The sequence below is a fragment of the Arachis ipaensis genome, chromosome B08 (genome assembly GCF_000816755.2).
Source record: "Arachis ipaensis cultivar K30076 chromosome B08, Araip1.1, whole genome shotgun sequence".
NCBI lineage: Eukaryota > Viridiplantae > Streptophyta > Magnoliopsida > Fabales > Fabaceae > Arachis > Arachis ipaensis.
The window spans coordinates 24962334-24980993 of record NC_029792.2 but is presented as its reverse complement, the minus strand read 5'-3'; the positions used below and the strand labels follow the sequence as shown (position 1 = coordinate 24980993).

Here is an 18660-nt window from a genome sequence, read left to right as displayed (position 1 = left end):
TAGTAATTTATGCAAAATATACCCATATATTAAATCCGATAAAAATTAAAATGACAAACCCAAAAAAAAATACATGTTTCAGAAAACCGAAGAAATACATGTGTTACATTAACACCATCGTCAAGGTTGATTAATAAATATACATTTTTAGTTATCTAATTTTTTATGAAGTTAACAATTTATATATAATCTTAAACGTGAAATGCATCACTATTTTAAAATAATTAATTGTATTTATATAGACCACTGTCCAACCATTAAAAGATAAGAATACTAATTAATCTGTTATTAACCATAAATATGTTTAGTAGTATTTTTTTATCACTGTGAAATTTATTTTGATGTTAAGATGTTTATGAAAAAAAATTTTAATTTTTAACGAATTTACATAAACATCTTTTTAGATATGTGAATAATAAAATATTTAATGTTGTCAACTTTATTGAAAATTTTGTTAATTAGTTTAAATAAATTAATAACAGAATTGTTTTATATAGGTATAAAGAAACATAGACTCTCCCAAGTTTAACAAAAAAAAATCTAAGTCAGTCAAAAAAGAACTAATAAAAATATAGTCAATTTAGTTGTAAAATTTATAACGCTAAAACTTAGGATTGAATAAGCATACTTCTTCAATTTTTTTATTTAGTATTGAGTACGTACTCCATGAATATAAACAGTTATGGTAAATAACAGCTTAGTTTATTACTCTTATTTTTTAATGGTTGATATATATGAATATAATTAATTATTTTAAAATTATAATTTAAATCGTACATTTAATAAAAATATAATTTTATATTTTAAAATATTAAAAAATATATTTTACACATAAAACAACTAAATTTGGTAGCCCCACTAGAAGTACTCCTCTTGAGATGATGACTAACACTTTGGTAAAGTTTTCTGTACATGCCACATATGGAAATTAATATATTTTAGTTACTTATTTATGTTAAAAAGCCTATTTCTTGCCATGTTACCTAATTAGATGATAGAAGAGACAATATCTCCTTCTGAGGTGGAAAAAAGATGAAGGCATTTTAGAGTAAAAATTTCTGGTTTAGTTATCCTTTTAGAGTGTTCCCTTTCTAACAATCCTACTCATATACAATTGCTCCAACATTTTTGTGAATTCTTTTTTTTGTCTTTTCTTTTAGGTCGACAGAATTAAAAAATTATTTAATTTTCTTATCACGAGAATGAACTGTAAGTTCCTCATGTATGTACATTTTACTTGTCTATAACATGGCATTGTTATATGTCACATCCCTATCCATCCGAAATATGTTGATTTTTATTTTCTCATATTTTGTCCCTTAATTGCAAAATTTTTCCCCCTTATCATTCATATAATTAACTCGAATATAAAAAAGATATGAACATGTATATATCATGTCACACATGCACATGTCACAATAATGTCTAACATAGTTAAAATTGCACGAATCAGAGCTTCTCTTAACCCTTATTTTCTTCATTTTCATTCTTTTACAATTTTGTTTTTCTTCCTGTTGCTGTCCACCAAGCAGTCATAAATATTAATCAATGGGTTGGTGTCTTCATCATGGGAGCTGAGAAAACCACAATAAACTTAACAACTTTAAAATTCTTCAAACAGGCAACACACAGAGTCACGTAACGATAATATCGTCATTCAACCATAGTCATCATCCTACTGCCACCCCCTTAAGTTCCAGAAAATTAAACCAAAATTCCAAAAGATTGGAAAAAGCCACCACACATTACGAGACACCCTCCAAGTACCCTCTATCAAAGTCCATGTGTGTGACATACATATTGGTATTCCTCAAGCACGTTTTAGCAAATTTCCAAAAACATGACATAACAACTCATAACGTGTTTCATAGCTTCGGCACATACTAACAGTCCATAATGTGATTCATAACTTCATTTGGGATCAAATTAACTACACACTTCTATCTATCATCTACTCCTGAAGAACCATACATCCCTCCTGACTATCACCACTGGCTTGCGAACTTTGTAATTGCTCAAAATCAGAAGTACCTGGGATAGGTTTCCGAAAGGTTGCATGTCCTTTTTCCTGACCTTCTCTGCTCCGGCGGATCATCTGCCTGCAACATCAACAAAAACATGTATACATGGACTCACGACGTTGATGTTTCAACCAACGCACATCACAATGTAAACTAGCCGACTACCCAGAGACACATCATACTATCGCTAACAATACCTATTGCCAAAATGGAAACAACACATTCCCAAAGTTGCAACTCAATGCTTACCCGCTAGTGCTAACCATAACATGATACAATTAATTGGTCTTACCTGAAAAAATAATACAATTAAATGGTCTTACCGGAACCGGTTGGGCGCTAGTGCCTGCCACTTCATGAAGTTCAACGCCGGTTGTCCCTGATGCACCCACACCTGGGCACCTAGTCCTTCGATGGCCCAATCCTCCGCAGCTGCTGCATTTCCGTCGCTTCCTACCGGTTGATGGAGACGCTTGATTGCCACGTCCAGTCCCTTTGGTTCTCACACGAACTGGATCCTTAACTCCTCCTCGTTGCGGTTCATTTGACACGGGATTGTCCACTCGAAGTCCATACTTCATTTCCAAAGATAACGTGTCGTTCACAACCTTCTGCGAAATGTCCTTGAAGTCCTCATCGCTCATGCAAGCAACCCTTCCGAGCCTCTTACACAATTGTGAGAATGCACCCAACCTAGTACGGTAAATTGTCGACGGTTCCCCAGACGGACACCGGAACTTCTCCAGATCCATGTCGATCTTTGCTGTCTTCGACCACCGTCGCAGCACGAGGGTATCAGGAATAACGACAGCATCAAGCTGCACCAGAACAGCTAGTATATGTACACATGGGAGCCCAAAGGACTCCATTCTCAGACAGGAGCACGTGAAGGTGTTCGTTGTATTCTCGTGCTTAACCTGCCATGTCATTCCTGGTTTGCGGTACTTCTGGACAGTGAAAGTTTGGCCACCTTCTATCTCAACACAAGCGTTTATCCTCACCCGCACACACCGATTTAGCGACTCACGATATCTCCAAAACATCTCCCGCGTGAATCGTGTCGCACCAAACTTCTCTAACTCTATGAACTGAGTTTGCAAGACCGGAGTCCCGTAGCACGAACGGAATTCCATCTCATCCTCATTGTCTCTAAGAAAATCCACACACCTCTGGAAGTTCGTCACAAATTCAATCACGCCATACCTGCTTTCCACAAACCGTCCCAGTTTGGCATGCAAAGACTCGCACCGAGAAGTTGTTCTAATCCCCGCAAAGAATCTTCCTCTAATATAAGCAGTTGCCCATGAATACTTCTTCCTATACAACTCCTGTACCCATTCAACCTCCCTCACGCCACACTCCTCAACCATTGCCTCCCACATCACCTCAAATTCGTCTATCTCGATGTCTGCCAACATGCAATGCTTAAAAAGTTGCGTGAATCGTGGGTCACAAATATTTGACGTCGCATTCCGAAGAAGATGCCACGCGCACAACCGGTGATGAGCAGTAGGAAAAATCCTTTGAATAGCTATGCGCATTGCTGGATCCCCGTCGGTGATTACCGACTTAGGTGCTACACCCCCCATGCACTCCAAAAATTGTTCAAGCACCCAAACATAAGATTCCTGTGACTCGCATGACACTAAAGCCGTGGCAAATACGCACGTCTGGTTGTGATGGTTAACCCCGGAAAATACCACTACGGGTAGATTATATTTGTTCCTCCCGTAGGTCGCATCGAATGCCAGCACATCACCAAATACCCCATAATCATACTGACTGCGCCCATCACTCCAAAACAAGTCGCACAAGTGTTGTCCAGGACCCAATCTATGCCTCCAAAACATCTTCCCATCAACACGACCAACACCATCTAGGAACCGAATGGCCGCATTTACATCTCCATCCTGCAATGCTCTTTGTCTCCTCACCTCGTTATACATATCTTGCTTCGTAAACGTGACCATGTTGAAGCCACAAAGCTGGGCTGCAAACGATTCATAGATCTTCGGAATGCTAATTCCTATATCCCGCATGCTGGTTAAATGAGCAATCTCAACCTCTGAAATTTTCCTGTGTGATCTCAAGAAATCAACAAACTTTCCCGGCAGAAGCTCATGATTGTGCTCATCGGTAAATCGCGAGACATACCACTTTCCGCAACCGTCTTTCCTCTTAATCCTCATCTCGGCCACACAACCACAGCGAGTTACCACTTTATGCTCCCTCTTTCTATCAGTCTTCTCCAACCATTTCTTCTCTCTGAACCCCTCTCTGTTGCAGACAAAAGTATACCTCACAATGTCTCCGACAATATTTCTTACCTTCTTTCCTTGTCTTGTTGCAAACCCCTTAATGCGGCTATAGTTATTATAGAAACCTCTTGCCTCCTCAGGCGTGTTAAATTCCATTAGAAGAACGTCTTCTGATCTAAGCCCACCCATATCTACATATCCAACCGACGCCCCCTCATTATTGCAGTCCAAATCTCCAACCACAACTTCACGGTCAGTGCCCAGGTCAAACAAGGCTTCCTGCAAAAAGGTCAACAAGACCATGATGGCAAAACCAAACATACATCACAAACTTGGCAAAGATTTTGGTGGAGCTCCTGTACAAAGGTCCATCAAATGAAGCCGAGTAAAATAGTTGTATGTCGACAAAAAACCACTTAACAATTGATAAACGACTCCTATTTCTTGGTTGCAACTCTCAGCATAGTCTATTTTATCCACACACTCCACAGATTGCAAATGTGATTCAGCTTTACTCGTCCATGAATATTAATTTAGTTAAATTCATAAATTGTACACCACACAAAGTTAACAAGAGACCCGTTTATTTATTAATGCTCTCAATTATTTCACGTCTTATAGTCATTCTTTTTTACATGACTTTGATGTAGGATATAAGCAAAAAAATTTATAATTCATAGATACACAACACATAACACTCATTCTTTTTAATTTTTTAATGTACAAAATCCATAATTCACTGACATAGAATTACACATTATGCTCATCTTCTAAAACACTGAAGGCAAGTTACTCTCTCAAACATGTCTAACAATTATTGAATAAAATAAATCACAAATTATTAACAATTACCGGTAACTTACGCTCTCTGACAACTCCTACAATTACTAATGAAATAAATTACAAATTAGTTATAATGAAATATATTTTTCTATAATTTACAGGAGTTATTAACAAAACTCAAGTCATAATTCTCGATTTCTTTCAAACTAAATGTTCTTTAAAAAGATCAAAACCCAGACATATTGAATTAAATCACATCATCAGACTAAATATTAACTCTTAATCTGACATTTAGTGTAAAATCTTAACTAATTAATCATGATTCATTTTTTTGCCTAATTACAAGAGTTTCAGAGAAATTCTAGTTTATAATTTTCTTAATTTTTACATTATAAAAAAGGTGTGATTCTAACTTTAATAATATCTTCTCGGCAAAAATAATTAACTAATCGAAACTCACGAGTCTAACTCAAGAACCCAACTAAAAAGCCTAAGCATTCATTTAAATTAACTTGGTGGCGATAGGAGAAGCCTAAGCATTCATTTAAATTAACTTAGTGGCGATAGGAGAAGAGTCGATCAAACTCACAGGGAATCAACACATTCACTCATTCTTTTCTCTCTTTTCGTTTCCATCTTCTATAAATGTCTTTCCATGTTTACTTACTTTCCTGCATCTTTTTTCTCCAAAGGCATATCACCCACAATAATGATGGCTCAATTCGCTAACCACCGTAAATTTAGTTCTTCTGGATTTTGAACTTCTTAATAAAAGATTGGTTTCACGAGAAATGAAAATTATAAAATGAATTAGGATGAAATAACTTGCCTACAAACTTAACAACTTCACCTGCAACATAATTAACCCAGTCATAACCACTCCTCAGTGTCCCTAAACCATTCTTTAATACCAAAAAATTTGTCATGGCACATTTCAACCAACAAGCACCCTCACGTTGTCCATCTATGAGCCACAAAAATAAAAACACCTACAGCTATGTTACCTTCCCACTACCTACACAGCGGCAATGCCTCATTAAACAACCTAGTTAACAATAAATCTTTACATGTTGCTCACAACTGTATTCTCACACCTCAATACCTCACCACCAATCCTATTCATTCTTGGCGAACTAGATAAAATCGCATACATACCCCCTCGTCTGCATAATCGGTTTGCGCCTGCGAAAACATCTCGACCATCGCCACGTTCCATTTCCACGGGTCTTCCGCCTTGCTGCTACTCGATGTCATCCTCCACTGGCACTCCCTTACCTGAAATGATACCCATCACACAAACTCAATTACTCAACAACTCTAGCGTCACTACTCATCATTTGCCACGATGCTGCCAACCACCAAATGTTCAACCAATTCAAGAAATTCAACACACACATTCATACTCAACAAATATAAGAAATTCAATAAACTAAGTTAGACAGATTCATAGTAAAAAAACTCAACAAAGTCAAGAAATCCAAAAGAACCAACAAACAGGTTCACACTCGACACATTCAGCTATTCAAGATATTAACCTAAACAGATTTCTACTCAAATATTAAACATATTCAAAAATATTATAGAATTCAGCAAAATAAAAAATTTCATGAAACTCAGCAACCAAATTCATACTCAACAAATTCAGAACTTCAAGAAATTAACCTAAACAACCCCATACTAAATAATTAAACAAATTCAAAAAAAATTCAAAAAATTCAACAACCAGATTCATACTCAACAAACTCAACATATTAACAGAAACCACAAGCAATTTGGGACTGTGAATAACAGCAGAAAGCCAGAAACCTTTGGATCTTTATTTCAACACTGTGAAGGCAGTGCTAGTAATGGGGAAGCCAAATCAGAACTAAACAGAACCAGGTCATGTATACTAGAACGGTTGGTTAAATTATCAATGATGGATACTCATACTCTCATCCTTTCTCAAGAGTCATGCTCAAATTTAAAAAATTTCGTCTCGATTAGACGGAGAGCACCAACCTGTCCAACATAGCAGAGGAAGCAGAAGACAGAGACAACCAACTACTCCGGCCGAGTTGAGGACGCACACGACTCCGGCCGAGTTGAGGACGCACACGACGGAGACGACGCTACTACGGTGACGACGATCCCGCGCAAGGAGCCACGGAGCAAGGAGAAGCCACGATGAAGACGAGGGAGCCGCGGTGCAGGTGAATTCCTTGAAGCCGCACGGTATTCGTTGACACGAACAACACGACACGGCCGGCGGTGTGGCGGTGTGGCGGTGATGTGAGGTTAGCTTCCGACTATGGTGCCGCCGTCACGTGAGGTTAGGGTTACCTTTTGGGGGATTAGGATTACAGGAATGGAAATGGGGGTATTGGGTGTTTTGGTATCTTTTTTTTTCCCCTAAAATTCCAATTAAACAAAAAAAAAAAACTCCTTCAAACCGGACTGGTTATAAAAAAATAGTCGGTTCTCAGATTTTTAACTAGACCGTACGGTTCATTTGGATTTTTCCCTACCATCCCAAACCCCTTATTCAAAAGTTCAATTTGGCTTTCATTAGTCTTCCATCCAGGAGAATTCTTATTTGGTATAGTACTCTCACAAAAAAATATAAACATTTTGAGTTCATAAGAGAATGGCCCTTTCTCTATGATTTCATCATAGATATGGCCCAAACAATGTGAGAATGGCCCTTTGAAGAAACAGCCCATCATTTATGGCTATAAACATTTTCAGCTATCTAATAGTAACATATGGGTTGCACGGCGCCAAGTTGTAGAAGCCGCTACTGTTAAAGGATTTTCTTGACTTTTCTCTAATGAATTTGAGGTTGCTTTAGTCATTCACATTGACACTACAAGACAAAAGTTATACCTGCAACTTAATAGTACATGGCATAGCAAATTACCAGTAAAGCTGACTGGCACATGTGAAAACCTTCCTTAGAAATATAGTAATTTATACAGAAATGATTAAAGTTGAAACTGTTGTGATAAGTGTGTGTAGGATACGAGGTGATGTCCATTTTTAGGATATTAAGAGAGATTATCATTAATGAAGTTTGAAAAAGGTAATTTTTTATATGTATATAAATAGGGGTTTGCTCTAAAGTAATACATACAGTAACAATAAACATTCTCTTCTTTCTTTTCACATTATTAATATCTCTCTCTTTATATTTCTTTATTTTATTTGTTACCTCTTCCTTATTTATTTATTTAGTTATTTTATAACACGTTATCAGCACGAAACTCTAACAAAATTTTAGGAAGACTCTAGGTAACAAATTTTTATTATGTCGAAATTCTTTTATCTTGAATATAATGCTTTTGATATATTTGGGAACAATTATTTATCATGGATACTAGATGTTAAAATCCATCTTGATTTAATGGATCTTGGAGATACCATTAAGGTTGAAAATAATACATCCCAGAAGGATAAAGTCAAAGCCATAATTTTCCTTCGTCGTCATCTTGACGTATGATTGAAAAATGAATATCCCACATTAAAAGATCCTGCAGATCTGTGGAAAGGCCTTGAAGAAAGGTACAATCATCAAAAGACGGTGATACTTCCTCAAGCCTGATATGTTAGAGAAAATTTTCTCGACCTTCTATACCTCGAATGTGCTCCTGCAGTAGCAGTATCGAGAAAAAAATTTTAAAAATATTCTGAGTTAATTTTTTGCATTTTTGTTGCTGAACGCAACAATGAGTTACTTTTGAGAAATTATGAAGCGCGCCCAGCTGGCGTCGCCCCATTTTCTGAAGCAAATGCGGCAAATTATAATCCCAGAAGAGGTAAATGGCAAGATTTTGATAACAAGAAAAATTATGGAAGGAAAAGAAATTATGTTCATAAGAAAGGATCTCACCAGAAGTGGGATAAAGAAAGAAACATTGGGCAAAGTAAATCAATTGAGGATAAATACTTCCGTTGTGGTGGAAAGGGCCATTAGTCACGTACCTGTCGTACCCCAAGGCACCTTGTTGATATTTATTAAGCATCCTTGAAAAAGGATGACAAAGAAAAGGAAACAAATTTTGTTCCAAATTATGAAAATTCCACCACTCATTATGATGTATATAATTTCTTTGAGGATCTTGAAGGAAATATTGGCCATTTGATCAATGATGGAATAGTTTAATATGTGTGTTTGTTAAGTATTCATGTGAATAATTTTTACTGTGCATGTACTTTTGCTTATTTTATTATTATTATTATTTGTTTTTTTGAAGAAAAATGGCAAGGACATATTCTGAAGATATTTGCCTTGCGAATAGTGCAAGTTCGCACACTATTCTTAAAAGTACTATATATTTTACCCATCTTGTGCCAAAAGAAGAATATGTTAATACTATTATTGGCTCAGGTAATGTGATAGAAGGCTCCGGAAAAGCTATAATTTTGTTTCCCGGAGGAACAAAATTTATAATAAATAATGCACTATTATCTACCAAGTCTCTGAGAAACTTGTTGAGTTTCAAAGATATTCGTCGAAATGGATATCATATTGAAACAATGAATGAGGAAAATCATGAGTATTTATGTATCACAACTCATGATTTAAATAAAAATGTTATATTAGAAAAGTTACCCTCACTTTCATCTGGATTGTATTATACCAAGATTAGTGCAATTGAATCACATGCCATTGTAAACCAGAAATTTACTAGCCCAAATGAATTCATAACTTGGCATGATAGATTGGGTCATCCGGGAACAACCATGATGAGGAGAATTATTGAAAACTCTCATGGACATTCACTAAAGAACTAAAAGATTCTTAAATCTAGTGAATTTTGTTGTACTGCATGTTCTCAAGGGAAGTTAATTTTAAGGCCATCATCAGTAAAGACTGGATTTGAGTCCCCTGAATTCCTAGAAATAATTCAAGGTGATATATGTGGACCTATTCATCCACCATGTGGATCTTTTAGATATTTTATGGTCCTGATAGATGCATCTTTGAGATGGTCACGTGTGTGCTTATTATCTTCTCGCAACCTGGCGTTTGCGAGATTACTGGCTCAAATTATTCGATTAAAAGCACAATTTCTAGAAAATCCAATCAAAGCAATTCGTCTTGATAATGCTGGTGAATTTACTTCCCAAACTTTTGATGCTTATTGTATGGCTAATGGAATAAGTGTTGAACATCCAGTAGCTTATGTTCATACACAAAATGGGTTAGCAGAATCACTTATTAAACGCCTCCAATTGATTGCTAGACCTTTGCTTATGAGAACAAATCTCCCAACCTCGGTTTGGGGCATGCTGTTTTACATGCCGCAGCACTTATTCGTTTGAGACCAACGAGTTGCCATAAGTTCTCTCCTATGCAACTAGCTTTTGGCCAGCAGCCAAATGTTTTCCATTTAAGAATATTCGGGTGTGCGATATATGTTCTCATTGTACCACCTAATCGTACCAAAATGGGACTCCAAAGAAAATTGGGGATATATGTTGGATATGATTCTTCCTCTATAGTAAGGTATCTTGAGATACAAACGGGAGATGTATTTAAAGCTCGATTTGCGGATTGTCATTTTGATGAATCAAAATTTCCAACATTTAGGGGAGAGAATAAGCTTCCTGAAAAGGAACTTAATTGGAATGCATCATCATTAATGCATTTAGATCCTCGATCAGGGCAATGTGAACTAGAAGTTCAAAAGATTATACATTTGCAAAGAATAGCAAATGAATTTCCTGATGCATTTTCCGATACAAAGAGGATAACCAAATCTTATATACCTACGGAAAATGTCCCAATTTGAATTGATGTCTCAGTAGGACAAGTAGCCACTGAAGCAAACTCACGCCAGAAGCGTGGCAGGCCTGTCGGATCCAAAGATAAAAATCTTCGAAAGCGAAAAGAGGTAAATACTATTCCTGTTGAAAAAGACATAGTAGAGACACCTGCAGTTGTCCAAAATTCTGATATAATGTTAACGCCAGAAGACGTTCAGGTACCTGAAAATTGTGAAAATGACGAGAACTCGATAAATTATGTCTTCACAGGAGAGAAATGGGACCGAAATAAGACAATTGTCAATGAAATATTTGCATATAATGTGACATTAAATATCATGCATGAAAGTAAGGATCTTGAGCCAAGATCAGTCGAAGAATTTCGACAAAGGGATGATTGGCCAAAATGGAAAGAAGCCATGAAGGCTGAATTAGACTCACTTGCAAAACATAAAGTCTTTAGACCTGTAGTCCGTACACCTGAAGATGTAAAACCTGTTGGATACCGATGGGTATTTGTGAGAAAACCAAATGAGAAAAATGAAGTTGTGCGCTACAAATCCGACTTGTGGCACAAGGTTTTTCACAAAGGCCCGGTATAGATTATGAAGAAACGTATTCTCCTGTAGTGGATGCGATAACATTGCGTTATTTGGTTAGTTTATCTGCATATCATAAACTGCATATGCATTTAATGGATGTGGTAACAACCTATTTATATGACTCATTAGATCGGGATATCTATATGAAAGTCCTTGAAGGACTAAAGATATCTAAACCATCCAATGAATATTCACAAGGGTTATACTCAGTCAAATTGCAAAGATCTTTATACGGTTTAAAGTAATCTGAACGAATGTGGTATAATCGTCTTACTGAGTATCTGGCCAAAAACGGATTCAAGAATGATGATATCTGCCATGTATTTTCATAAAGAAATCTGCATCTGGGTTCATTATAATTGCTGTTTACGTTGATGATTTAAATATCATTGGAACTCCTGAAGAGATTCCAACAATTATAAAAACACTAAAAGAAGAATTTGAGATGAAAGATATTGGAAGAACTAAATTTTGTCTCGGCCTGCAGATCGAGCATATAAAAAATGGGATCTTTATTCATCAAACAACATACACAGATAAGATCTTGAAAAGATTTTATATGAATAAGTCACATCCATTAAGTACCCCAATGATTGTAAGATCTTTAGATGTGGAAAAGGATCAATTCTGTCCTAAAGAAGAGAATGAAGATATCCTTGGTCCTGAAGTACCATATCTTAGTGCTATTGGAGCGCTAATGTATCTTGCTAATAATACGCGACCTGACATATCATTCGCGGTGAATTTACTGGCAAGATATAGTTCCTTTCCAACCAGAAAATATTGGAGTGGAATCAAACAAATTTTTCGATATCTTCATGGAACGGTTGATATGAGATTGTTTTATCCCTATGGATCCAAGTCACAACTAGTTGGCTATGCAGATGCCGGATACTTGTCTGATCCACATAAAAGGAGATCTCAAACAGGATACCTGTTCACATATGGTGGTACAGCTATATCATAGAGGTCCACGAAACAGACGATAGCAGCAACCTCCTCTAATCATGCTGAAATACTGGTGATTCATGAAGCTAGTCGCGAGTGTTTTTGGCTGAGGAGTCTGATTCAATATATTCTGTCATCATGTGGACTGATTGATCATAAGATAGCTCCAACTGTCCTGTTTGAAGATAATACAGCATGCATTGCTCAACTTAAAGGCGGATACATCAAAGGCGATAGAACAAAGCATATTTCTCCCAAATTATTCTTCACTCATGATCTTCAAAATCAAGGGACAATTGATGTCCAACAGATCCGTTCAAGTAACAATATGGCAGATTTATTCACAAAGTCACTCCCAAAATCCTCCTTTGAAAGATTGGTACATGAGATTGGGATGCACCGATTTCGAGACATTAAATGATACCGGCAAGAGGGGAAAACTGTACTCTTTTTTTCTTAGTCAGGTTTTTTTTCCATTGGATTTTTCTTGACAAGGTTTTTAATGAGATAGTCCCCATCACAAAGGATATTGTACTCTTTTTCCTTCACTAAATTTTTTTCCCATTGGGTTTTCTTTAGTAAGGTTTTAACGAGGCATAATCCTAAATGGTCATCCAAGGGGAAGTGTTGTGATAAGTGTGAGTAGGATATGAGGTGGATGCTCATTTCTCAATGTTGCTTAGGATATCAAGAGAGATTACTAGGGGTGTAAGTTACCGAACCAGGCCGAAATTTACCGCAAAACCGAACCGAAATTTACAACAACCGAATGGAAAATCGAAAAAACTGGTTTTTTTCGAATTAAACGGATCGGTTCGGTTCGGTTTTCGGTTGGCTCAGTAAAAACCGAACCGAACCGAACCAAACCGAACCGAAATATTGGTTCAGAAACCTTGTTTTTACACATTTGCCCTTTAACCTAATATGCAAACCTCTAACCTCCCAATCCCTACTCACTCAACGCAGCCACAACACAAGTCACAACCCCACAAGTCACAACCTCCATCTTTCTCCTCTATGCCTGATTGCCTGAGACCCTGAGAGAATGAGAGCTTGAGAGAGCCAGAGAGCAAGAGAGCTGAGAGCGCCGTCGTCGAGTCGCCGTGAAGGACGTCGTCGATCTCCATCACGGGCGTTGCAAAGAGCTGTCTTCACACCATCGTCTCGCCGTCGTCGAGATCCGTCTGAGCCGTTCTTCCCCGTCGCCGAAGAGCAGTCCTCGTCATCGTCCAGCAGTCCTCGTCGCCGTCCAACAGTCTCCGTCGCCGAGCCTTCTCCTGCAACTTACAATGTCGTCTTCTAAGGTTGGTAACTCGATTTTTTCACAAATTGTTGGAAGTTACTACTTATTAGATGTTCTTGTTGGTGGGCTGATTGAAAGTTTGTTGCTGTTGTTGTTCGTTGAATTGAAGAAGCTCTTTGTATATATATACTCCTTATCACAATTTTAATTATAAATCCACATGATTTAATTTTTTAAATTTTTACTTCTTTATATCATATCAATTAAGATTCCAATTCCGAATATTAACTCATATAACCAAAATAAAAAAATTTGGTGATTACAGAGATATTTTACCTACTTTAGTCACTACCTGGCCACTTGAATCCTAATTGAATTTTCTCTTTGATTAATCTTTAGGACTGATTTTGTCTCCCTGATCTTTGGTTTTTTCAAAATTTATTGCAAGTTATTAGATATTCTTGAGTACCTTTTTCTGTCTATGAAGCTGAGGAATTTGGATACCTTTTTCTGTCTAAGTATCTTCGTAATTTAATTTTTGGTGTTCTTTTTTCTTTAAGTTATGGATTTGGGATATTGTAGTTAACCACAATTTTTAAACATTGTCATGTCCTTATATCTGCATTATGTCATGCAGTATCCCATACTTAATAAATCAAGTTTAAAAGTAAAAATGAACGTGAACAGTAGTACTCCTTAGTCTTTTCTAGAACAAAAGACCAATAATTACTTTGATGCAGGTTTGATAACACTAACACAGAAAGATTAAATAAAGAGTACTTAATTTAGAAAATAAAGAGTACTTAATCTAGAGAGTAAATAAAGAGTTTAACCTTGTTAAAACCTTCTTCACACGTGATATTACTCAATTGTTTTATTTATTCCACTTTGTTTTGAGTTATCAATCTAAACAGTACTTAATTTAGAACCATGGTTCTTTCACAATGAAGCTTAGAAATAAGTACATGGCACATGGGTTTACATTTGATAGTACATTACAATTTCTTCATGCAATAATTTAGGCAAGTAGCACAAAGGCAATAATGTAGATAATGGGGGTAGATCTTTTACTTCAACAATAATGGAAGGTGCATCAGATGTGGGAGTACCTGATGGCAACATGGCTGGTGATTTTTTCAAGGAGGTGCATTTTCATGAGATCATCAACAAGAATGAGGTGGATTTGTATTTGATGGATGGTTTAGAGAAGCCACGTGATCAAAATACTTTTGACATATTGAATTGGTGGAAAGTAAATTCTAGCAAGTATCCTATCTTATCCTAAATAACTAGAGATGTCTTAGCAATGATGGTCTCGACTGTTGCTTCAGAATTCGCTTTTAGCACTGGTGGAAGAGTGCTTAACAATTATAGGAGTTCTTTAACTCCAAAGACAGTTGAGGTATTGATATGCACACAAAATTGGCTTCGTGCTTCTCCAATGACAACTGATTTTGAGGAGCTTATTGAAGAGTTTGAAAAACTTGAATTAGGTATGCAAAAAAGAAATTTATAGTTCCTTTTATGGTTTATGTTTATAATTTATAATTTATATTATGTTTATAATCTATATTGATTTTTTTTGTTTTATTTTTGTAGAAATTGCACCAACTGGAGAAGATGATGATGAATCTGGTGTGGATTCAGATTAAGCATGGTGGCTGTTTGGTTTTTATTTGTTATAAAGTGACTGTTTCAGTTTAAAGTGTGTTTATTTTTGTTGTTTTACTAGACATTTTTAGTTGTCTTTGTTTTATGTTTAATTAAGTTGAATTTGTATTGAATTTGGATGTGATATACTCTTGTTATTCTAGTTTATTGAAGGTTTTAAACTTTATTTTATGATAATTTAAATTCTGATCATTAGGTGCAAAAAAACAAAAAAAAACTGACCGAACCAAACCGCTGTTGGTTTGGTTCGGTTCGGTTCGGTTGACCAAACAGCAACTAACCAAATGGTTGGTATTATTATAGGACCGATCAGATCGGTTCGGTTGATTTTCGGTCCAAAACCGAACCAAAACGAACCGATTACACCCCTAGAGATTACCATTAATGAAGTTTGAAAAAGGTGACCCCTTATATGTATATAAATAGGGGTTTGCTCCGAAGTAATACACACAGCAACAATAAACATTCTCTTCTTTCTTTCCACACTATTAATATCTCTCTCTTTATATTTCTCTATTTTATTTGTTACATCTTCCTTATTTATACCATTTTTTTTTATCATTTTTTGGTAACTATGCCCTGCCAAATATAATGATTAATTAATTATTGATTTATAGGCGTCTTGATCTTTGGGCTCATTTTTTTCATTATGGAGTTAGTGTTGATGTTGGTGGTGTGCAATAAAATGGATGTATGACCAATATTTCTACTTACATTTAGTTTTGTTTTTATTTTTATTTTTTGAGAGAAATAGACAAAATGTAGCATGCGTTTGTTTTTGCAAAGCTTTTTAATTTTTTAAAAATTTCCTTTAAACCCAATCGTAGCTTACGTTTTGATGTGGGCATAAAAAAATTTTTTTTGAAGTAACAAAATGCATTTTGTGTTTAACTTTTTTGTGTCAGCTTTTTTAATAAACGCAGGTTACGTTTTATGGGCTGTTAGCTTTTTTTGGAAACTAAAAACGCATGTTGCGTTTTGTTTAAAAAATATATTTTAAGTAAGAGTCCGGCCTATAAATATGAAGCAACACTCTCATTCAGGTTGCCTCACTCCATTTCTACTCATTGTATTCTTCTTTCTTGCACATATGTCGTAGTTTTGAGTTTTTTTGGTAGTTAGGTGTGTCAAAAAGATCGGATTAGGTGAGGTTGCAATTATGAAAAATATTGCAAACTTGCGAGTATATTATAACGGTGAGGTTATACCAAATACACATGAGGGAGTAACTTTTGTTTGTGAATGTTCGTTATCATTTGCTATTCCATGTACCATGAGTTTTGTAGAGTTGCAAAATGGACTTTGTAATAACATTCAAAGCCACATTTTGAAAAGGGTGAGCAACATTTTATACAGGAATCCTGTACAAGTATTTGGTGGGCTGATCCAGTTTCAAATGATGCCCATCACTGACGATGTCAGTATGCAGCAGATGTTATGTATTTCTCAACAAACCCGATTTCATGTGCATCGATAGAGCTGTACGTTGAGTTCGAATAGCAGTCAGAGTTGGGCACGGTCGGCGAGGAGGTCAATGTTGATGAGCTCGAGAATATAGATTGGGAAGAAGATAATAATGACAGTGAAGAAAAATTCGAAGCTAAACGCAACCTGCGTTTTGTGATACCCCAGATTTGTCAAAAGCTGCTGACGTTTCGTTTTTTGGACTCCCTTCCTTGCCAAACACATCCTGCATTTTGCAGCAGGTGACTGATGTACGCAACTCTGCCATTTTTAAGTGCACTCAAAACGTAATTTACGTTTTGCAGGTTACTAAATTTTACAGATCCACATTTTTAGATTATATTCCATGCAACAATATATGAAAATAACACCATTTTTACTTCCATTCTTTAATTAATTTCTATGATCTTTGATCAAGGGATGGGAAATTTTTCATTCCGTGACACCTCACGTTTTCTTTATCAGCCTCATTAATAAAAAATGAAGGCTCAGAATATATTTGTAGTTATGATAAATGGTCTTTTACAAATAATGTTGATAAACAATTAAGTTTGCAGTCCTAACTAACGAACATCTATTATAACTTTTAAGAATTTTGTATTGCACGACAATATTATGTCACACTATTTGACTGCGTTTGAAACTGAAAAAGAAATAAGGACGGAAAGATAGAAATTAAAATAAATTATGTATTCATATTATCATATATTGTATTTAGTATAGAGGAATGCTAGGGGGTCAGTAATTTTGGTATTTTGTAACCATCAATTGGTCATCAATAGTGTTTTTAATGGTGTGAGATTACATCTAATGATGGGAAATCACTCACTTTTGTTTTGATGGTTAAGTGTTGACCTAAAAACACAAAAATTGCTGGCCCCTAGACTTTTCCTTTAGTATAAAGTGTATAGAATTAAATTATATTTTTAATTTTTTTTATTTGGTTAACCTAAAAATAAAGATCGAAATATTTAAAATTATTAAAATATTTTTATTATAAAAGTCTAACTCCTTTCTTACACAGTGCTTGTTTCAAGGGAATTTGAGGGGGAAAAATTAAAGAAAAAAAAATGAGTAAAAAATTAAAATTTCTTCCATGTGGATCACCAAAAAAAAATAAGAGGAAATGAAAAAAAGTAGAATGACGTACAACCAAATGTTTTTTCTTCTCCCATGAGATAAAAACAGATAAAAAAGGAATAAAAAAGATACAATTACATATTTATCTTTTATTAAAAAATAATTTACATACATTAGTATATTATAATTTATATATAATATAGAAAATGATATTAATGTAATTTCACTTGGTTGTGATTTATCATTGTTGGAGTGTTGATGGTGATGGATTGCAAAGAGGATGACGGTAGAAATGTGGTGATAGTGGAGTTGGAAAGTGAGAGGTGATAGTCCTGACGGGGATGATAGAACAAAGGAAGAACTGAACGAGGATAAACTTAAAATTATTAATTTGGGATAAGGATATTTGGAAAAATTATTTATTAAAATTTTATTTTCCATTTCTAAAATTGTAGTCATTTATATCTCCAGAAAATGGAGACAAAAAAGACTGAAATTTTGGGCTTTGACCACCAAACACAATATTAAGTTTCAGTTCTCCCATCTTAGTCTTAATATCCCTTACCAAACAAGCCTTACTATAATACTATGGGTGTATTTTGTTCAACGTTTGGATCTTAAAAAGTATTTTTTTGGCTATTTTTTTTCTTGTGAACGCAAATGTGATTTTGTACTCAAACTCAACTTTAGAAAAAACAAAAAATTTTAGCTTTTATATTCACAAATTAGTACTCAACCATTAATCCTAAAAAGTTATTTTTTTTTATCAATCCTACTCTTCATACATGTTATTATTTTATTTATGAAATTTTTATTGTTTCTCTTTATATATTCTCTCTTTT

General features: G+C 35.4%; 1 protein-coding gene and 1 long non-coding RNA gene across 4 annotated transcripts; one reads left to right on the top strand and one right to left on the bottom strand.

The window, feature by feature from the left end:
• Nucleotides 1324–7643, bottom strand: LOC107613631 (protein FAR1-RELATED SEQUENCE 5-like). Of its 3 annotated transcripts, none has more exons than XM_016315722.2 (5): nucleotides 7064–7643; nucleotides 6218–6337; nucleotides 2345–4558; nucleotides 2032–2099; nucleotides 1324–1574 (listed from the first exon to the last, which is right to left on the bottom strand). In XM_016315722.2, the coding sequence occupies exons 2-5, from the start codon at nucleotides 6314–6316 to the stop codon at nucleotides 1484–1486; spliced, it is 2472 nt and encodes an 823-aa protein (XP_016171208.2). In that variant the 5' UTR covers nucleotides 6317–6337; nucleotides 7064–7643; the 3' UTR covers nucleotides 1324–1483. The 3 variants fall into 3 exon arrangements, with proteins under 3 accessions (XP_016171208.2, XP_020964833.1, XP_016171209.2); XM_021109174.1 differs by having other exon boundaries at nucleotides 5652–6337; nucleotides 7064–7642; XM_016315723.2 differs by lacking the exon at nucleotides 7064–7643 and having other exon boundaries at nucleotides 2345–4635; nucleotides 6218–6340.
• On the top strand, nucleotides 14219–15324 carry LOC110265434. The gene is made up of 2 exons (XR_002351580.1): nucleotides 14219–14262; nucleotides 15203–15324. It is a non-coding gene; the product is annotated as an uncharacterized LOC110265434 (long non-coding RNA).

Coding starts and splice junctions, on each gene's coding strand:
- LOC107613631 (XM_016315722.2), bottom strand. CDS start 6,316: ATGACATCGAGTAGCAGCAAGGCGGAAGACCCGTGGAAATGGAACGTG. Junction 2,100..2,344: donor CTAGCGCCCAACCGGTTCCG/GTAAGACCATTT, acceptor TTGATGTTGCAG/GCAGATGATCCGCCGGAGCA. Junction 1,575..2,031: donor CTTTCGGAAACCTATCCCAG/GTACTTCTGATT, acceptor TGGTTTTCTCAG/CTCCCATGATGAAGACACCA.